Source organism: Gobio gobio (assembly GCF_949357685.1).
Source record: "Gobio gobio genome assembly, chromosome: 10".
Lineage (NCBI taxonomy): Eukaryota > Metazoa > Chordata > Actinopteri > Cypriniformes > Gobionidae > Gobio > Gobio gobio.
In genome coordinates this window covers 31,710,938-31,733,501 of record NC_137116.1, presented here as the reverse complement: position 1 = coordinate 31,733,501, position 22,564 = coordinate 31,710,938, and the positions used below count along the sequence as shown (strand labels likewise).

The 22,564-nt window shown below is 38.5% G+C and overlaps 1 protein-coding gene across 2 annotated transcripts in view; it reads left to right on the top strand.

Annotated features, from left to right (window-relative positions):
- ncor2 (nuclear receptor corepressor 2) overlaps positions 1-22,564 on the top strand; it is a 136,512-nt gene that overhangs the window by 84,732 nt on the left and 29,216 nt on the right. For both annotated transcript variants that reach the window (XM_079828036.1, XM_079828035.1), the window contains exons 9-22: positions 274-340; positions 641-813; positions 923-1,013; positions 1,385-1,399; positions 1,788-1,966; positions 3,908-3,962; positions 4,101-4,199; positions 6,578-6,705; positions 8,132-8,289; positions 9,686-9,748; positions 19,147-19,289; positions 19,387-19,525; positions 21,326-21,743; positions 22,185-22,290. In XM_079828036.1, the coding sequence (XP_079684162.1) occupies positions 274-340; positions 641-813; positions 923-1,013; positions 1,385-1,399; positions 1,788-1,966; positions 3,908-3,962; positions 4,101-4,199; positions 6,578-6,705; positions 8,132-8,289; positions 9,686-9,748; positions 19,147-19,289; positions 19,387-19,525; positions 21,326-21,743; positions 22,185-22,290 (1,834 nt within the window). The remainder of the gene's footprint in view (positions 1-273; positions 341-640; positions 814-922; positions 1,014-1,384; positions 1,400-1,787; positions 1,967-3,907; positions 3,963-4,100; positions 4,200-6,577; positions 6,706-8,131; positions 8,290-9,685; positions 9,749-19,146; positions 19,290-19,386; positions 19,526-21,325; positions 21,744-22,184; positions 22,291-22,564) is intronic.

The window sequence follows — 22,564 nt, the reverse complement described above, 5'->3', positions numbered from 1 at the left end:
TAACAAAGCTGAATTTTCAGCAGCAGTCTTCATTGTCCCAAGATCCTTCAGACATCATTCTAATATGCTGATTTGATCTGCTTAATATTTTTGTAGCAATACAATTGCCCCAAAAAATCTAATAGACTTCTCTCTGGACATAGAATTAGGGTTCCTTTCTATCACATAAAGCTCACTGATATGTAACCTTAGGCTTGATGTTTGATGAGACACATTACAGCTGAAGTTTAGAAGTGGCATTTTTGTTTAATGTTTTAACTTTCTTCTTTACAGAAATCAGGCAATGAGGAAGAAGCTCATTCTGTATTTCAAAAGAAGAAATCATGCTCGGAAGCAGTGGGTAAGTGATAACACTCAAACACGCACACACAGCAGGTCGGCATTGTTGGGGATCCCTGTACCTGAATATTGGGCATATTGGGCGTATTCATTACCAGGGCAACCAGCAAAGCTATCCATAGAGAGTTGAAGTGATCATGTCATTGAAGTTTTTGAAGGATGGGGTGGTTAAAACTACTTTGAAACCGTTAGCTGTCTGTAATCAGTTTCATTCTAATGTTTCCTCTCTTGATGACTCTACTGCAGTTTACTCTGCCTAGACTTTGATTTTCATTCTTTACAATCTGACTGGTGTGCTCAGGAACAGAAATTCTGTCAGCGCTATGACCAGCTAATGGAAGCCTGGGAGAAGAAAGTCGAGCGCATTGAGAATAACCCACGCCGCAGAGCCAAAGAGAGCAAAGTGCGGGAGTACTATGAAAAGCAGTTTCCTGAGATCCGCAAACAGAGAGAGATGCAGGAGCGCATGCAGAAGTGAGTGGTCATATTCCATCTTGAGCTTTGGAGACTTTTGCATGGTCGTGTGGGGTTTCATAAGCTCATGCTGATATGTTAACGTCTGCATTTGTGCGTTTCTCTACAGTAGAGTGGCTCAGCGAGGTGGCGGTCTGGCCTCAGCAGCCCGCAGCGAACATGAGGTTTCTGAGATCATCGATGGCATTTCAGAGCAAGAGGTAGGAGTGCAACTTTACAAGACACTTAGTGTTTCCTTACACTGCTGTCAAATCTACGGCACCACAGCTGAAGAATACATTTTACCATAGTTTTGAGCTTGCAGTCTGAACTTGATGAGATAAAACATTCTGTATAGTGAATGAGTTTTGCATAATTTTTTTGGCAGTTTTTGTATAAAAAAACAAAAACAAAAATCGATTAATATATTCATCAATAAATAACATTTTATACCATTCAAAAGTTTCGTCTGAAAAAACAACAACTTTTATTTACCGAAGTCGCATTTAATTGATCAAAAATGACAGTAAAGACATTATAATGTTACAAAAGATTTCTATTTCAAATAAATGCTGTTCTTTTGAACTTTCAGGAATCCTCAGGCTTGGTGAGCATAAGAGACTTCTTTCAAAAACATTAAAAAATCTTACCAACCCCAAACTTTTGAACGGTAGTGTATGTATGTTTCTTAAACAGTATTGCATACACTCAGGGGCTGCAAACGATTCTATAGGAAATGCTGTTACACACAACAGATAAACATACTCTTGAAAATGAAATGTTTGTGTGCCTGTCTGGAAAGTGCACAAATATCAAAGTGACTTTACAACTCAAGGTCTCTTGCACAACCAGGAGGGTTTTGTGGCTGATACACTTCCTAAACTCAGACACAGATTCAGTGTCCACATATTTGCTGAATGTTTCTGACTTTGCTTGTGAAATGACGGTTCTCTTTACATATTTATTTTTGTTTGTCTTTCTTTCTCTTGCTGCAGAACTCAGAGAAGCAGATGCGTCAGTTAGCTGTCATTCCTCCCATGTTGTTTGATGCCGAACAGCAGAGGATAAAGTTCATCAATATGAACGGGCTGATGGACGATCCCATGAAGGTCTACAAAGATAGACAGGTCATGAACATGTGGAGCGAACAGGAGAAGGACACTTTTCGTGAGAAGTACGTTCTGTGCTCATTGTGTGGATGTGCATGTTGATTTTACATGAAGGAATGAGGAGTTATGAAATCTGTACTAAGATGTATCAGCATGTGGTATCAGCAAGAGTTTTCAAGAGCTCAGCAGTTTTTGTGCATGTGGTCGTGTTTGTTAGTGGTGCAGCGCAAGGTGAAAAGTGAAAAACTGAAATCTACCGCTCTGTGCTGATGCTGAAGTAAGCATGACTACTTGAGCAGACGTCTCCAGTCCTCTACTGGCCAACTGAAAATATCATGCAACAGAAATAAACATGCAATAGAGTTTTAGAGTGATCATAAGCTGTCCTTAATATAAAAAGCTTAAAAGCACTTGGCCTGTGCACACCGGGACGAATATCGCAAGCGCTTATCGCCAGCATTTTTCTAGATGTTTTTCGGCGCGTATTGAGTGTTCACACTCAAGCGATTTTCACTGGCAATGCGCCAAGTGAACGTGCAAATTCATTTGATGGTGCTTCCGGTACACAAGCTGGTGCTGCGGCACTTTACGCTTCTGACACTCACTTGTCATGCTGAATAATAAGAGAGACCGTATTTACATGCTTGCAAAAACCATTCACACACTTTTTGCTAACTGGCAAGCAGCATTGGCTGCTCATCATCTTCTTTGTCTACTTACTATTTCTTCGTCGTATCAATGTGTGCTCGGCAAGACCGTTTTGTGCTTGAGCGCCACCAAGTCGGGTTTAACTGTTACTTCAGCAGCAGGAACGTGAACAAAAGCTGCGTCAAAACAAAAAAACGGACCCAAGGCATTTTTTTTAAAATGACGCTTTTATGCCTGCTGTTTGGCACGTCGGTTAGCACACTCACATTGGTGCTCTTTGTTTAGTCACGAGGCGTTAAACGTCAGCGATAAACGCGTGCAAAAATCGTCCCGGTGTGAACAGTGTGACTTGTAAATCTGTTGCAAATTCGCATGACCAACTTTAACCAGTTGCAAAATCTGCATAGGGAACTCTTTTGCCCAGAAATTTCTGATCATGTTGATTCTTATTGAAAATTTGCTGAACAATGGTAAATGGTAGGTCCTCTGCCATTTAAAAAAAAACCAAATACAACACTTATAGCTCAAGTTTGACTTAGGGATGTGATGATATGGACATTTTTGCAGATACATTTTGATTAAAAAAAAGTAGGGATGCACTGAAATTTCGTCTTCCGAAAATCAACATCCGAAAATATATACTGCCCCACCCCCTCAGTGCTAATTTTTCACTGTCTCTCTAGCCATTATCACTGTGTGGTGTGGCACTCCGCTCAATATAACGCTCTATACACACACTCTCCGCTCAGTTTCTCACAGCCCATGCAAAAAAAAATTGGTCACACTTTAGTTTAGGGTACACATATTCACTCTTAACTAGGAGTTTTCCTCAATAAACTCCTAATTAGCTGCTTATTGATAGTAAGTAAGGTAGTTGTAGTGAGTATGTTTAGGTATGGAGTAGGGTTAAGGGATGTAGAATATGGTCATGCAGAATAAGGCATTAATATGTGCTTTATAAGTACTAATAAACTGCCAATATGCTAGTAATATGCTCACAAATGAGCAGCTAGTTAATAGTAATTATGTGTACTTAATCTAAAGTGGTACTAAAACACTTCAGTGCATCACTACCAATCTGCACCAAATTTGATTTTAATGTGGCAACGGAGGGACAACACTGGGTCATGATGCAGAGGTCAGCAGTAGAAGGAAGTGAGAGAGATCTTGCCATAGTCTAGTTCTTAAGCATGACTTTTACTGAGTGAATGAGGAACCTTACCAGACTAATCAACCTTGTGTCATCCCACTTTAAAGAAATCACCTTCGTGAAAGTCACTGAAATAATAAATGGTTAAATACAGCATTTGAAGGTTGTGTTTGCTCTGTATCACAGCTCTTCCTCTCCCTCACTGCAGGTTTATCCAGCACCCAAAAAACTTTGGCCTGATAGCCTCCTTTCTGGAGAGAAAGGTACACCTGCGTCTTTATTAATACCATCCTCTTCATCTCATTGTTTGCACTGCAGGCTGTGTGCACTGCATGAATGTGATCAGAGAGTATGAGCAGAACGAGTAAGGTTTGAAGTGTTGTGTGTGTGTCCGCCCACAGACCGTGGCTGAGTGTGTCCTGTTCTACTATCTGACTAAGAAGAATGAGAACTACAAGAACATTGTTCGCAGGAACTACCGTCGCCGAGGCAGGAGCCAGGTGAGCATGAGACTACATCTCCCATCCTCCCTTTTGACATTTTAATGCTGTGTTTCAGTTTTATAAAGAAGCAAACCACCAATGCTAGCATTTGTTTTTGATGTTTATTATCAACAGAGAAATCATTATTTTATGCATCGCAAGCAGGTTTATTATTGTGTAATGTTACAACTTTGAAACATCAATATGTTCCGACATTTTGGGTGACGTCATTTACCAACATCTTTGGAAAATCAATTGTAGACTTCTGCAAGAGTGTTCAAAGTAAAAGTCCCACATTAAGTGGTGTCATATTGCACTTTCCAAGTAGAAATTACGACTTTCCATATTTAATGGAGCACAGAATAAGCACTGAAAACCTCAAGTATGTTGTCTATGGCATTATGCTAAAAATAAATAATATAAACATTGTTTATTTGCTTGTGGTTCTGTCCACTCATTTACAGCATTTACCTCATGATTATAGCGTTTATAGTGGCAGTGTGAATTTGGCTTGTCTTTTTAATTAGTGTGCGTTATTAAAAAAAATAAATAGGCATGATTCTAATGAGTATCACAGCGCACACCTCAAAGTGAGCTCAAACCATATGAAATAATTATCCAGCTGCCCTGTTGGAGTATGCCATGATTCTCTCCTGAGCTAAAGCACACTCATTAATTTCTTTACGTGTGTGTGAAAGAGATCACACACCGAGAGAGTCACGGCACTGTTGCGTCGTGAATGTATGAATGTTTGTGTTTTGGTTTAAAGAGAGAGAGAGCAGAAGATGAAATTGTTAGAAAGAGAGCTCTGTGTGTATGTGTGTTGCCTGCAATAATAGCAGGCTCAATAAAAGCTGATAGAATAATGAGCCCACAACCCAAACACATTTGTTTTACTGGTCTTCTGCTGCCGGAGCAGTTTTGCTCAGGTCATTAAATATCGCCTGATCTTAATGGGCTCGCATTAAAACACTCTCAGCCAGTACCACAAACACAGAAAGCGAGGGATACAGTGGGATGAGCCTGATGGGTGAGAGAAAGCATGAACAAAAGGGAGACAGGAAAACAGAAAGCAAGTTACAGTATGGCTGAGTGCATCTGTATATGTGTGTTTAACTGTGCATGAATAACTGTGCATTGAGTGTGTGTGCATGCAGCACTTTAATGAGGGATGTGGGTAGCTGACGTGACGTCTTAATTGTACTGAAAAAGCCCATTCGGTTTTTTTCTCTTATATTGCAAAAAAAAAGTGTGGAAACTATAATGAAATATGGAAATGTATCAACTGTTCAGATGTTTGGTGTCAGTATAAAAAAAAAAAAAAAAAAAACTTTTATTCAGCAAAGGCCGGATTAAATTGATCAAAAGTGTTTTCAACATTGATCATGATAAGAAATGTTTTAATCAGCGTATTACAATGATTTTTGAAGGATCATGTGACTGAAAACTGGAAAAATGGTTGCTGAAAATTCAGCGTTGCCATCACAGGAATAAATTATATTTTAAAATATATTAAAATAAAATTATTTTAAATTGTAATAATATTGCACAATATTAGAAAACCTGCAATAATATATAATAATAATAACATGTAATGATTATATACATATTAAAATCATAACCTAGTCTAGATACGAAGTAGTCACCAATTATTGAGTCTTGCCATTTTAATTTGGGCAATCTCCTGGAGTTTGTTAAAATTGTTGCTAATCAGGACCCCAAAAGGAAGTAAATAAGATTTGAAATGGCCTGTGGTGTGAAATGCTAAACTCCATCTAAAAACTGTTTCTCAAATTGTGTTATTATTATTCATGCAGTTTTCATTACTTCATTATTAATTGAGAGTCTACATGCAATATATTTATGTGTAAAAATTAATTTGTCACACCACAGGACCATTGAAATAAAGTAATGAAAATATTCAAAACTAGTGAAAAACACAAAAATTCCCTTATGTAAAAACATACATGTTAAAACAAAATCATGTTGGGAAAAACATTATATTCATGTCTATTTGTCAGCTACCTGTTTGTTTTTATGTGTGCATAAGGTTATTTGAGGGATTCCTGCACTCTTTCATTCATTGATCTCTCTATCCTCAGTCCCCTCAGATTCTGTCTCTGTCCCCTCCCCCTTCTGTCATCCATTTTTCCCTTTTGTACTAGCCCTAGTGGAGCATATTCTCTCTTTCCTGACAAAAATAGATGGTTTATGGTGCCTCATAACTCAAAATAGAATTCTTATGGAATGCTTTTCCTCACTGGGCTTATAAAGAATGTCCTGGTTCTAGACAGCTTTTTGGGCATGGACAGTTTTTGTTTTGTTTTTTGAGATGAAGACATATTTTTTAATGTGTTTTTTTTAATTGGCTGTGTTTTGATTGTCTTTGCTAACAGAATAACCAACAGACACAGCAACAGGTGAATCGCAACAACCAGGAGGAGAAGGAAGAAAAAGAGAAAGAGAAGGAGGTAGACCGTGAGGAGGAAAAAGCAGAGGCAGATGAAAAAGAGGATGGCATGAAGTGAGTATCTCTTTTAATTTCTTTCTCTGTCTATCATCTCATATCAGTCCGTAATTTTTCTTTTCTTTTTTTTTTTTTTTTGCGTTTTCTCTCATCAAATCCTTTGAACCTGTGGCCTTACAGCTTGTTTTTCTCTGTGATTCAGCTTAAACAGAGAAGGCACAGTTACATAACCGGCAGGTGGAAAAAGCATTCTGCTGACTTGCCACTCAACGCTGGTGCTAAAGTCCTTTGATTCAGAGCTCTTTTGAGGCTTTTGCGTGTCACAGGCTCTAAGTTAGAACTGTGGTCTTGATACCAACATTTCAGTAGTCAATACCACTTTTACACAAGTAAACATTGCTTCAATTTTTTCAAGTAATCAATCAATTAAGCTGTCAGTAATAAAGAACAAAAATTAAATATATTGTGTATAAAATATATTACTCTGTAATATGCATAAAGATCTATTTTAATTAATTAAATATTTATTAAATATACGTGGCTTTACGTTTTCTGTCATGGTACTTTTGGTATTCCACAGAACAATGGCTATTTACAGATGCAGGTTCTGTATCATCCTAATTTTGTAAGCTGTTCCTTTCTGAATGCTAGTTCAATCACAGGTGCACACTATATTAAAATACTCCAGGGTATTGCAGGTAACAGTGTATTATTCTAAACTAAACCTGTGCAGTCAGCAGTACTGTAGGGTGTGATTAGAGCACATTAGCACTGGCCCGAATACACAGCCCTCAGTATGCGCCCAGCACGCCAGCTATACATTAAAGGAGTACATTAAGCAGAGTCTGTGCATTTCTTCGACTTTTCCCCCATGATTCTCAACCTGCGGGCACAGCTGCTGCTCCTATATTTAGTATTGTATCTGCAAGATTGATGATGTGCAGGTAAGATAAATGAGGGTCTGCTCATCCCACAGCCACTTCCTGACACAGAAGGTGGGATGCACTTGCTAGTGAGCCAAAATTTGCATAGTGTTCATACTGTATGTGTGCATGTGTGTAATTTTTCTATTAGGGATGTTCAGAATTTGGACTGATACCCATAACTGCTAATTATTAATTTATATATATGTATATGTACTTATGAAAGAGAATTTTACTTGCCCGACCGGACAAGTTGCCTATTTTTATGTTATATTTTTGGCCTTTTTATGGCTTTATTGAATAGGAAAGTTTAGAAAGCAGACAGGAAAGCATTGGGTAGAGATTTAAATTTATAACACAAAACAAAAAAACTTTTTTACTTGGACAAGTGAATGACTGAATGCATAACAATACTTAATGTTGAGCCCTGTCTATATTATTTATATATTTGATATATTATTAAATTAGGGGATTATGAAATGTACACTGTGATTACTGCATCAGTAAAATGTAGGGTGTGACTGATGTTTTTTTTTGTTTTGATTTTTTTGTTCTTGCAGAGATGACACCTCTGGAGAGGACGGGGAGGAGAAAGAGCCTCCTGTAGCCGTTAAAGGCCGTCGCACCGCAAACAGCCGAGGACACCGGAAAGGACGAGTCACTCGCTCTATGACCAACGAGCAGGAAGAGAACACTTCACCTCTCAGCAGTGAGCTAGGTTAGCCGTGCACAACCTTTTATTGTATAACATGGTCCCATTTTAGTTTTATTGAAGTTTAAACTTCACTTTTCTATTTCCCCCAAAATGTGAGGACATTTTAACAGCAATATTAACAACAATAATTATCCTAGTAATTAAATACTATACAAATTGGATATGACTAGAAACCAGTGTGTCAATGCTCCCTGGTTTTAAAGCAGCACTAGGTAACTTTTCAACCTTTTATAATATATTTTCAAACCTCTTGTGATGATACATCGACTTACAATAGGTTGAATGACACGTCTGCCATAGCCTGACGGGGTCTGTATCGTTTTTAATCGTACTTTTAAACTTCGGGTTTCGGGTAGTAACCCGAGAAAAAAAAGAACTACAAAATTCGACTGCTTTACGACATATACATCACTTCCACCACCACCCCCACTTCCTTAAATTCGGACGTGCGAGAAAAACTATCGTTGTTTGCCGAATGTTATAGTAATGGCCAGCGTTTGCTCGTTGGCGTGAGCTGAAGGAGGAGGGGCTACATTCTTGCAAGTAAATACATAAGACGTACAAAATCATATTTTAGGATACCTAACATGTCTGTGATATTGGTTTATTTGTCTTGCCTCAAGCTATAATGCAAATCGATTTTTCAAATTTGCAGATTCATCTAGGGTAGCTTGATATTATAATATTGACGATATATGGTTATTACCTACCACTCAAACATTGAATTGAGGTATCATATAGATTCTGTAAAACGGTAACCAATAGACTAGGCTACTATAATGACGCTGGCTTGTAAACGTGAGCATCGCGATCATTTGGCGTTTGAAAAAAATAAAACCCATGAAATTATATTCATATGACATGCTGAAACATATGCCACTGTACCTGGGATGAAGACATTTCACACGCGACGCAAGCAGAACCATCTATGAGCAGAACACCTGCATGTGAACTCCTGCAGAGTTCAGGGCTATCATAGTTGTCATGTCAACAAATGCACGTGCGATGCATCCCCTGATGTAGAATGACAGTTTACGACAGTAGTAGAGGACAATACTGTTTCTCAACTGTAGGGGGACCCCGAGAGCAAAACCTACCTAGTGCTGCTTTAAGATGGGAAGGCATTTCAATTTCCGAAATGCATTTTTTTTTAATTATGCTTAGCTACAAGTTTTCTTGAACTTTCGCTGATTGTGTTTCAGTTAAAAATGTTAAAAAGGTGCCCTATACTTTAGCGTGAGGGTCTAAAGAGGGCCTGTGCCAGCTCTGGGGCTTTACTAATGTCCATGACAAGAGTAATTTTCATAGGTCGCTTCACCTTGAGTTTCTGTTTATGCTTTTAGTTTGAACTAGTTAATTCTTAGTTAATTCTAAAAGACATTCTTCTTTTGTATTTTAGCAAACCTGGAGATGAACGAAAGCTCACGCTGGACTGAAGAGGAGATGGAGACTGCAAAGAAAGGTCAGTCATGTTGTGTGTTTGTGTATTTTGTCACTACTGAGTTTATTGAATAGACAACATGCCCACTGGATGGAGCCATTTGCGCACATACAATTAAGTTATAAAAGGTCATAATGGGCTTTCTGTTTGTCTTCATAGGATGTTGACAGTTAGGATTTCCCTGTGTCAAATTAACTAGATATAACTCTGCCTGATAAGACCTGTAACACTCAGCCTAGCAACTCCACAAACATTTACATGAGCATTAAATCACGCGCTGTGCCCTTGGCCTCATTTCACACACATGCACACAGTGATGCACATAATAATGTGTCTAAATGTGGGTGCTGTGTCTTTATATGACAGCAGGTCGTTCAGATCGGCTGCTTTCATAAACGTGTCATTTACTTATGGTTTCCTAACAAAAGCTTTGTTACTGGACCTTGAAACGTCTTCATGAGGGATTGTATTTGAGGGAAAAGGACAGAAATCTTGAGTAAAGAGCAAAGGTCTAATCTTCTCTCTTGTTCGTGTTTGGACTGTAATGTAGACTGTTAGTGTGCTAAACGGCCGCTCCGCTGACCTACTTCAGACGAGCTACTTCCACGTCACTCTGTTAACGGCTCTGTGTTTCTCTGGCACCGGCACATATCTGATCCATCGGGGCGCCTGCCTTACGCTGCTCTGGCTTACAGGATCTGTAACTTAATAACACTTCATTAATGATAAAGTCCCCTGAGCCAAATCATTTTTTGTTGTTTACAATCACCAGAACTTGTCCTTGCCTCCTTGCCAACAAGTATTCATTCATGTCGTGTAGAATCTGAATCTGATTTAGATTTGATAGATCTTCACATTTATTTTGTGCTCCTCTCTCTGTCCTTCATTTATATACATTTAAATGTTTTAATGAAAGAACCCAATTAATTAATTAAAATAAATAAACATAATTTTATTAATTTACTGATTTATTCCTTCATGTATGTATTTATTACTTTATTTATTATATATTTAAATGACTATGCATGAACCATTTTAATTAATTTATTGAGTTCATTGAGTTCTCTTTCATGCTTGAACAGACAAAAACACCCGCCAAAATTCCTGCTTTGTCGAGTATCCTCATAAGCGCGGTCTTAAATGAGTTAAAAAGTGTTATATGAACGCAAAGAGTTGTGAGAAAATAAGATGTGCGTCAGGTCTTAAAGGGATAGTTCACCCAAAAATTTAAATTAGCCCATGATTTACTCACCATCAAGTCATCCTAGGTGTATATGACATTCTTCTTTCAGACGAATACAATCAAAGTTATATTAAAAAATGTCCTTGCTCTTCCAAGCTTTATAATGGCAGTGAATGGCTGTTTCTGTTTTCAAGTCCATAAAAGTGCATGTATCCATCATAAAAGTGCTCCACACATGTGTTTGTGTAATCTCTAACTTCTGTTCTGTTACTTCTGCTAACTGTCGTACGCGCGTTCACGAGAGACTGGCGTATGACGTAAGATGCTCCGGTGAGAATATGCTAGTTCTCGCGAGAACCAAGTTTTGTTTTGCTCTATCCTCTGTGCTTCCGCGTTTGTCACCGGAACTTCCGCTACACCTACGTCATAAGCTGGAGTGCCAGGCTCTCGAGAACGCTTGTACAACAGTGAACTTTGGGGTGAACTATCCCTTGAAAGTGACAGCAGCCTAATATACATAAAGCTGTCTGTGATTAATGTTAATTAAAGAACAAAAGACAGAGAAAATCACTCACTGCTCTCAACTGAATAATGTTTGTAGTTTTAATAAGTATTATTAGACCTACGTCTTAGACCTACATGAAAATCTTGTTATATTTTTTAAAGCCTATTAAAATGTTAAATTCGAAAGCTTTCAATTATACTGTAATGCTGAATGGCTATAATTAATGGCTACATTTGAGAAACAAATCCATGTAGTAGAGATATCAGTATTGGTATCTGTGATGCTGGCCTTCAATTATAGTGCTTAGTAAAAAGATGCCATTAAACAAATATTTAAATTATACTGTCTTTATGTTGTTTCTACATTATTTGGGGATATGTAAAAGTATTAGCATAAAAATAAATTAAACTTTAATTTTAGGTGTGATTAATTACAGAAAAATGTGTGATTAATTAGTTCATTTTTATAATCGATTAGACAGCACTATTATGTATTTATTATTTTATATATTTGAATAAATTATTTTATAAATTATTATGGTGTAAGAACCCTATTTTTATTGACTTGTTCATAGGGCTGCCCTCTAATAACCTGTAACCTCTAATCTGTAACCCCGGCATCCTGGCCAAAAAAATTTGCCCATTGGCCTCTGTCCATCATGGCCTCCTAATCATCCCCATATATATATATATATATATACGATTGGTATCATCCCTCAGTCTCCTCTCCACCAATCAGCTGGTGTGTGGTGGGCGTACTGGCGCAATATGGCTGCCGTCGCATCATCCAGGTGGATGCTGCACATTGGTGGTGGTTGAGGAGATTCCCCCTTCCATGTAAAAGCGCTTTGAGTGAGTGCCTAGAAAAAAAAAAAGGAAAAAAAAAGCGCTATATAAATGTAATTAATTATTATTATTATTATTAATAGTCGACTAAACGTTAGTCTATAAGAAGAGGCTTACTCAACTAATATTTTATTAGTCGGTTATTCGTAGAAAAAAAGAAAACACCACAGTAAGTAGCAAAGTCACACAGTCTGTGAAGGACAGTTAACTCAGGCCCTTGTGGTATTTGCCTATTATATTGACCTCAAATATGGCATATTATTTGAAACATAAGTAGAAAGCCGATCGCTCTAACGTTATACTAGATAATGTGTGCTATTATTAGGCGTATAACCAAGTGTTTGTGGATCGTGTGTGGAAGCTAAAGTATAGTTTTTCTGCTTCACTGCATGGAGGTGCCGGTGCGATCACTTGCATTTTTGTCAACTTTTTCAACATTACCTGTATGACCAAAAATGTAAAGGGTCTACTTTTATTTTTTGTACACTCACAATAACAACAAAACAAAACGTGCAGATTTTACTTTGTAAAATAAAGCAAATAGGATGCGCTTCTGCCTTCTCTCCTGAACTGCAGCGTGTCACATAAATTAACCAAAACTCAGCGTATACTTGCCTTACAGACTTAAAGTACATCTATAAAAGCTTGAAATGTCTTTTAAACGAACTAATACAAATCGAAAACAAATACTCGCTGATTATGTAATCCATAGGAAAGGTGCATTTCTCTAAAGGCGCGTCCACAATGTGAAGATGAGTCACCATTGTCAGCTTCATCTTTGCAACCGACAGAAAACACTAGTATATTAATAAATAATAAAAATGTCTCCTTGCTATTAATTGCAACACGTTTAAAATGAGTTCTCTTGCCAGTGCTTTGCGACAGGCTTTATGTGTGTGCTTGAGCGCGGAATAGGCATATCCGCCCCATCCCAGTTATTAACTTAATATAAACGTGAAATTAGTCGACTAATGGCTTAAATGAACAACTATTAGTCGACTAGAAAATTATTTAGTCAGGGGCAGCCCTACTTATTCATTTACATATTAATTTATTTATATTTATTTATTTATTAATTAATTTGGAAGTCAGGGGCAGCCCTACTTATTCATTTACATATTAATTTATTTATATTTATTTATTTATTAATTAATTTGGATTTTTATTATAAATCGATTCGATGCATCTCTCATTAACAAAGCAAAAGCCTAAGCCGCAGTGTTTCCCACCAGAGTGCTGCTGTTATTAACCTCAGTGTACCCGCTTTATCTTCTAGTCTTACTATAACTCTGTCCCCAAATATCCTGCCACCCCTCATCCCTTAACCCTTTTAATGCCAGCCAGATACCCCCGTCTGTCCTTTATAAAGCAGCTTACAGCTCTCTATGCTAATGTATTTATCTGTGACCATTTTTAAAGTGAGAAAGAGAGAGAGACAACAGTAATATATGTTAATGGCACCTGGCTGTCTCGCTGCATTCCTGCAGTGAGAGAGCTGCTCTGCTCTGTGACTAATGCGCGCTGGCACTTTGAATGGCAGGATGGCCTCGCTTGTTTGCACGTCTCTGAGTAAATGAGGGGAAGTGAGTGTGTATGTGGTTGTGGGGGCACTTCATGGCAGGATAGGCCTATGTAACATATGACCCAGAGCTACTGCGCACAGCTCTCCTCGTGTCTTTTTTAGATGCTTTTCTTTAGAGACAGTATCTGCAGACTGGTGTATGTACTGTGTATGGATATGAACATCATCTTAGATCAATTGAATTCTGGTAAATGTGTGACATTGTACCAGAGTTTTTTTTAGTACTTGCAGTTTTGGGAGTAACAGATGCATTTAGATCAATAGGAATGTGTCGCTCCAGTTGTCACTCCTGTAAATAACTAAAGTCAGTGTGAACAGAACAGAAGAGTTGCAACTGAATTTAGCTGCAGTGTATGCATTTTCTTTTTATAAAAGTATTTTTGTTATTCTTTCTTTCTTTTCCTGTTTTTTTTATCTGTTAATATGTCCCTCCCTTTCTCTCTCTGTCTTTATTCCTGTCTTTTTTTATCGTTTATTAATATTAATCGTTTTTATCCATCTGTATTTTCTGTTTTTCTTTCTGTCTCCCATTCTGTTTTTCTGCCTTTCTGTATCTGTCTTTGCCTATCTCGTCCTCTCTCTGTCTTTATTCCTGTATGTCTTTCTTGTTTGTTTTTCTCTTTTCTCTTTGTTTCTCTCTTCGTGTTTTTCAGTTTTTTTTCTCTGTCACTGTCATTCTGATTGTTTCTCTCTCTGTCTTTCATTCTGTCTCTGTCTGCCATCCTCCCTCTTCCTCTCTCTCTCTCTCTCTCTCTCTCTCTCTCTCTCTCTCTCTGTGTGTGTATATATATGTATCTTTAAAAACGGCTGACATGAATGTTTAGTGCACTTATGGAAATATTATAATATTTTGAAATTATAATTTAAATCTGATTAAGTTTCAAATTGTTTGTTATAAATCAACATCTCAGGAAAATTGTATGGGGTTTCTAATCAAAATATGACTTTCTGTTACAAAACAGGGCATTGATTTCATAAATGTCCACTGTAGTGGACGCCAGGACTTAAATCATGTTTATCAGGCATTTTGGAGACATAAGTGAATAGGGAAAGAAATTACATATCAATATTCCTATGAAATATTAGATATTATTATGAAAATATTGCCAATTATTACACTTCTATTTTCATTACTTTGCACCAAGAACACATTGATGTGCAAATTAGATGCAGTGTATAGATATATTGCATTGAATGGGAAAATCCAAGTATGGCAATTTTAACCAAATATTGCATAAAGTAAAATGGTATATCAGTGCATTTTGTTATATCTTTCATAACATAGTTCAGAATCATCTTTAAACAAAGTTTGTTTTTAAAAAATCCTGAAACCTAAAAATTGATTGGTGAATTAAAAATAAATCCTATTGTTTTTGCCTATACATGCAATTTCTTGTCATTTTATTTTTTAAACAGCTGAGTACTTGTGTCAACTACAGAGAACATATAACATATTCATATGAATTTGTTTTATTTATTTTTTAATTATATTTTTGTTTCTTATGCTCTAAACAATATATATATATATATATATATATATATATATATATATATATATATATATATATATATATATATATATATATATATATATATATATATATATATATATATATACATATATACATATATACATATATACATACATACATATATACATACATACATGCATACATGCATACATACATGCATACATGCATACATGCATACATACATGCATGCATACATACATACAGACATACATACAGACATACATACATACATACATACATACATACATACATACATACACACAATGTCTGCCTTTTTGTCTTTCTCTCTGTCTTAATTTCTGTTTTTTATGTTTGTCTTTTTATCTGTTTGTCTCTGTCTTTCTGTATTTCAGTTTCTTTCTGTAGCTCTGAGTGAGTGGTTAGATTCGGTTGTTGTAGTGCAGAGAGAAAGGAAGTGGCTGAATTGTGGGTTGGCACGAATTAGAGGATTTGGCAAGCCTCGCTGTTTCTCTCTCTCTCACACTGTTGTTAAGGACTGTGTGTAGAGGTCACATTGAAGAAGAAAAGCAGGTCAGTTAGGAGGAATTGCTTTCCCTCTGCTTTCTCATGATATCAACATCAAACCTCTCACATCACTCTCCCTTTCTCTTTGTTTCTGCCACAATCTCTTGCTCTTATTGTCTGTTTGCTTTAGTGTTTGAGCGTAGATGCGTTTTGGCGCAGATAATATGCATTAGAGAGCGTAGAAGAGACAGAATGATAGAAGAGATCAGATGAGGTTGTGGAGGGAGGGAGGGTTGGAGGGAGGGAGAGAGGACGGGCATTAGGGAGGTGGAGTCACTGCATCTCAGCTTCACTTTGCTGTTAAAGTCCAGCCAAGCGGCAGCCAGTGAAGAGGAGTGGAAAAAAACTGTGGCCTTGAGACAGAAAGAGAGAGAGGGCTGGCGAGAAAGCATGTGAGTTTGATAAATAGACAGAGAGCGAAAGAAAGAGAGAGAGAGAGAGAGAGTGAGGAAAAAGAGAAGGGCTGCTGCGTTTAGAGAGAGTCAGAGAAACGACAGCACAACTATCAGAGGAGGAATGGGGAGCTCATTTCCCTCCCAAAAACCACTCCCTTTTTCTCTCTCCTAATTCTTGCTCTTCCTCACGCTGTGCTGGAGCTCCAAGAGCCTCTGCTGTGCATTTCTATGGAGATCATGTGGGCGAAGATGAAAAGACAGATGGAGCGATAGAGAAGAGTGGACCAGTGGGCCGCATATTTTCTTTATGCAACTCCCTGATTGGACGATCCACAGTGGTCCAGTGCTGAGGATTTTGATTGGATGCAGCATTGGCACATGCTCTTGAATTACCAAAGCTGATTGGACAGCATCGTTTTATTGGATTATTCTTACATTTGAAGGTCTGGATTGTGTAGTGAAAAAAATGCACTATTTTGAAATCGAAGATGGGTGAAAACTACATTTCAGGAAGTTGATTGGGCTTTCACTGGATTTAACTGCAACTTTGCCATTTGCTGGATTGGGCAATAATGGAGTTTCCTTGACTTTTGACCTGCTATGTAGAAGTACTTCTGGGTGATTGTGTGTGTAAGAATTGCTAAGCAGGCTTTATTTAAGCAGTCTTTGCACAGCAGTGTCAGTGGGTGTTTGTCATGTTACATAGATTAGGATGTGCGTGCGTTTCTGACAAACAACTGGAAGTTTGAGGAATAAACAGAGACAGAAACAAGGATCAGAGATGGTGAGGATAACAAATCAGACTTCAAAAGATTTCTTGCTTGTTTGTGTCACCAAGGGCATTTTTTATTGAGCTCAATGCACTTACACACTTCATTTTATCTCTCCATCTCATTTTCTCTCTCTCCCTGTCCAAGCTAAATTGACTGTCTTGTAGCTTTGATGTGGAGGGCAGCAGTGCTTTATTGTGGTCACTAATAGCGATATAAATCAAAGCAACTATTTAGACTGGACAAGATAGGTTCCTAATGTGAAGCTAACCAGCACACTACGACTTGGCTGATGCCTGCTGAGTGTTAGCGTGGTGTTAAATGATTGAGAACAGTTCATGTCAGGCTGCTGCCCCACTTTCCTTCTTCAGATGGCAAGCGGCAGCACATGATCTTTGACCTTTTATTGAGGTTTTCCTTAATGACGACGCAAGGCTGGGCGGATGGGAACGCTTGAGGCTTCCGAAACTGGCACACAAGGATCTTGTTTGTTAGTGTTGAAAGATATTGTCTGTTAGGCAGTGTGCAATATAAATCTTATATAAACTGTAATAGCCTTGGTGCTGCCCTATTTTGAGTGAATGAGACTTAGTGGGACACCAAGTAGGGAAAAAATATGTGAGACCTACCAACCATCTATGCACACCTTGGCATAGAATCGCCATTGGCTAGTACATTTTTTTTAGCTTACTCGCCAGACTGATAAAGCTACTATTTTATACATAATAATTATACACAGTACACACACATATATTATGTATGTAAACATGAGCTTTTTTGTTAGAGGTGATTAATCGCAATTGATTATTTGATCGTATGACAGCACTAATACATATAATACCCAATCAAGCATTATATTATGTTATTTTGATTATCAACCACTATTTAATGCAATACATAACATTAGTAATTAGAATTAAAACTTAATCATGTATGAATGCATATTTGTCATTTTAACTGAACTTAGGACTGGTGGTGGTTCTCATTCAGTGTTTCTGTAAAAAAAAAAGATAATTCGTAAAGATAATAATACTACTACTAATTAATAAAAATATACAACACTCTAAGAAATGATGAGCTGCTGAGTTCATGAATATTAATCAAGTTGTCAGCGTTCGCTCAATCTGATTTGCGGAAATCAAAACAGGGACGGTAATAGATGAACACCAGCCAATGAGATTGCCATTTTTGCGCATTAGTCCCACCCATTACTGGATAAACCAGCATATCTTCTTCTTGTTCTTAAAAGCAGAATATTTCCAAATGAACTTCTTTATTTTGACAGTAAAATACAACAAAGAATATCGTACACATGTAGCGTGTTGATTCTGCGTGGTATTTAAGACTCTCTCTCTTTGCGTGTGTGTGTGGGTGTGTGAGAGAAACAGTGCTCTCAGCAAAGCGACGGCGAGTTGTGCGCCTTCACATTAGAGTTTACGGTGCGTCAAATACAGGGACGCTGCGCATCCATTTGATTTGAACTGAAATAGACAGATCGCTTGATGGAGAGTCAATATACGCATATTGTATACAATATGTTCTGGTCTGCCATACCAGGTCTCATTCCCCTTTTTTCTCCTCCTCTTTTCTTGTTCTATGTATCAATAAAAGTGAGAGAGTTTTAGTTCGTGCAGACAATGACATGGTCTCTCATGTAGGGCTGGGCGATATATCGCATGACATTGTTAGGCGCATCTCGTCAGTAAAGCCGGTTCCTTGATTAGTAGTAAATCGCCATCACCTGCTTTCAGATAGAGCGGCATTTACTACACAGAGCCGTAGTTCACTGACAAGCTGAGCCATATTGCATTAATTATCGCAGGCGATACGTCCGTGATAATTAATGCGATATGGCTCAGCTTGTCAGTGAACTACGGCTCTGTGTAGTAAATGCCGCTCTATCTGAAAGCAGGTGATGGCGATTTACTACTAATCAAGGAACCGGCTTTACTGACGAGATGCGCCTAACAATGTCATGCGATATATCGCCCAGCCCTACTCTCATGCATAGAAATAACTAAGATGATAGTGTTTTAGCATTAGTAAAGTGAGAATGTTCCTTCTCTTACTTTCACTCCATAGGTCTGCTCCAGTATGGCCGAAACTGGTCCGCCATTGCCAAGATGGTGGGCTCCAAAACTGTCTCCCAGTGCAAGAACTTCTACTTCAACTACAAGAAGAGACAGAAACTGGATGAGATTCTGCAACAGCATAAAATAAAATCAGTCAGTTCCTTTTACAGACACGTTTCTTAGAGAGTGTGAGATTAATTATTTATAATTGTCAGTGGTATTGGTTTCATGTTGTTGTTGTTTTTTGCAGGAGAGAGAGCGTAAAGCCAGGCGTAAAGGTAAAGCTCTTCAGAACGAGGAGGCCAGCGCTCCATCTGCCGCAGAGGAAGAGGAGATGGAGGGATCGGGAGTCAGCGGCAATGAAGAAGAGGCTCAGGAGGATGGAGAGGGTACGTACACACACACAAACAAACACTTGAGACTCAGACAGCCACATCGTCATGCAGTAACTTTTAAAAAGATTAATTTCCATTCAGACACAGTCATGTGTTGCACATTACTCTTTGACTGTGTAATGGAAGTAATGAAACTCATTGTTAACATCTGAGAAACAAATTAGCAGTTTGGTAATTGTTATCAAACATAGCTATGAAACGAGTCACAATGAAACCAAACACCTCTGAGGTTTTGCGGTTGCCAGGAAGTCCCACAGCAGCTAGAATCAAACAGCAGAGTGCTTTTCTCAGAATATCAGGAACACGTGACAGAGACTCACCTATGACCTCACCCCTGAAAGAACCCTGACCTACTTTTGTCAAGTTCTGAGAAAGAGGCTACACTCTGCGCAAACAAGAATTGCTTTTCCCGGAGAGCTGCATTTTGTGAAATGACTAGAGGTGTAGTTAACACTGTCTGAGTGTCAAAGTGTGTGTCGTGCTGTGGATGTAGTTTTGGAGCTGTACTTCCACAAGTCCATCATGCAGCTATGAAATGAGCGCTTTGTGCTGTGTGTTTGGCAATCAGGTGTGGCTTGCCGATAAATGGCTTTCGTAAGCTTTCATAAAGCCACATTTATCAGTTCAAAGCTTGTGAAAGATGGCCAGCAAGGGAAGTGCTTATTATGTTATGGTTATTGTGTAATTACATCCAGCTGGGAGAGCACACTCAACGGCTGGGGTTTGTTATGCCAGTGGGAAAATGAAGCTTATCATAATCCCCTGCTGTGTATTTACAAGTTATGTTTACTTTTTGATTTGACAAAGGACATGTTAGATTTAGATAAGAGTGATTCTTTCCTTTAGGAGCTTTTGTGCCCTAGGATAATTTGTTTTTAAAAGCAATCATTCCGTTTTAAAAGATACGTTATATTAACTAGTGCTTCTTTATTGTGTCTGTTTAATTACTTTTTTATTTTTAAAGAGTAGTCAGTATTTTGTATTTCAGTATTACTTATCCTTAAACTCATATTTTTTTTGGAAGTGGTATTCGGTATTTATATGTTCAATTCATATATGTACAATAGATTTTCCGCAGAATAGATACTTGATACCAGCTGTGCTTTCTCGCTCTCTCATCTCTCCGGCAGCGAGTGACACACAAACCCGCCTCACTCACTCGTTTCATTTGATCCAGATGAATATTGTTGCTGTTACAGGGCTTGAATTTCGGAGTGGGATTGCGCGTAATTTAACTCATTCCCGCAGATTTTGTGCTAACACCCAGAGTGTGCCTAATATATAGCCTAATATGCCTTCTGCCAAATTATGAGATGAGATATTAAAAATATCTATATGGCAGATTTTCCCATGGTATCAAAGTTGTGGGCAGTGAAAATGCTGAGTGGCTAGTAACTTTGGAAAACCACTAGCCACAGTTGCTGGTGAGCAAAAAAGTCAAGCTTAATGTCAAGCTCTGTATGTATGTGTATTGCTGTTTTGTGTTTTTGATCAAATAATGCAGCGTCAGTGAACATAGGAGACTTTCAACATAAAACATAAAAAAATCTTACCTACCCAAAACATTTGAAAGGTAGTGTACCAAAAAAGTTGATCAAGCCCATAGTCATATCTTTATTCCAGGACATTGGAGAAATGCTTTAATGTGGATAAAACAACTGAAACAACTTTCAAGTAGTCAGAAGTGCCACTAATCACCCATAAAAACAGCTTTACCAAGCAAACCACACTCAACAGATCAGCTGCCATCCATGTCCTGCCCTCTTACAACGCTTCCATCACCTTTTTTTTCAGGTGGGGCCAATAACAGCTCAGATACTGAGAGCCTCCCTTCCCCACGCTCCTCCGATGACAGTAAGGTCAAAGAAGAGGGCTCGTCACGGCCCAAAACTGCACCCAACACTACTTCCTCCTCATCCTCCACGGACAAGGACATGGCAGCTGTGGAGATGGGGCTGGATGAGAAGCCAAAAGTGGAGAGGGGAGAGGGGGAGCAGGGAGGAGTAAAGCAGGAAGTGAAGACTGAACCAGGGGAGGGTGGTAAGGAGGTGGCAGGAGAGGATAAGAAGCCTCCTGCCCTAGAGGTGGAGGAAGGCAAGAAAGAGGTCAAGAAGAAAGAGCACGGAGGAAAGAGTGGAGCTCACGACAGTGACTCCAGTGCCACATGCAGCGCTGATGAGGTGGAGGAGACCGAAAGCTCAGACAAGAACAGGTGAGCATGTGTGTGTTTGACAGTGAGGGTTGATTGGTTGCTTGGGTGGGGTCTGGTGTGTTTTGTGGTTAAGGAGGCTGGGATTGTTGATTTGTCCTGTAGGACTCTATTTTTTCCATGACAGCAAACACTGTATATGTTGGCCGAGTCAGGGGAAACATTACCCTGTGAGCTTGCCAAGCATAACAGAGCGAGAAGTGTGTGTGTGTCTGTCTGGCTATCTTTTGTGTATTTTGCATTTTACATTTCCATACGATTGCATGTGGAAAGTCTATGTTTGTTTATGTGTGGTGGGATGATGATTAAGTGTGTGTGTTTGTGGTTTTGTGGCATTAATGGGCTGTTTACAAAGACAGTAAATAAGAGAAAATGAAGCTCTGACCATATTAAGCAATAACACTTCTCTGCTCTTCTCACTCTCAACACAATGACGTCTCCTAGACCGAGTTTGTTGAATTTCGCCCATGATGGAGTGATCTCTTCTGCAGTTCAGAAACCACTGGACCTCAAACAGCTCAAGCAGAGAGCGGCCGCCATACCTCCCATAGTGAGTATTCCAGCATTCATCTGCTTTACTCCTGCCGTTATTCATGTTCAGTCAATTGTGGTTTGAATTTGATGAGGTTTTTGTTAACAACTGCCATATCTGGCCAGATTGCACAGATTAGCATCTTCTCACCATGTTGCCATGGTTACTAAGGCTGTTTTTATCCCCATGAGAGGCTGGTTTTCCACCTCTGCTCTTAGCTATTCAGACACTCATGATGAGCTAACAGCAGGCTGAACGGAGTGAGCTCTGGCGAGAGCGGTGTGGAAACTGA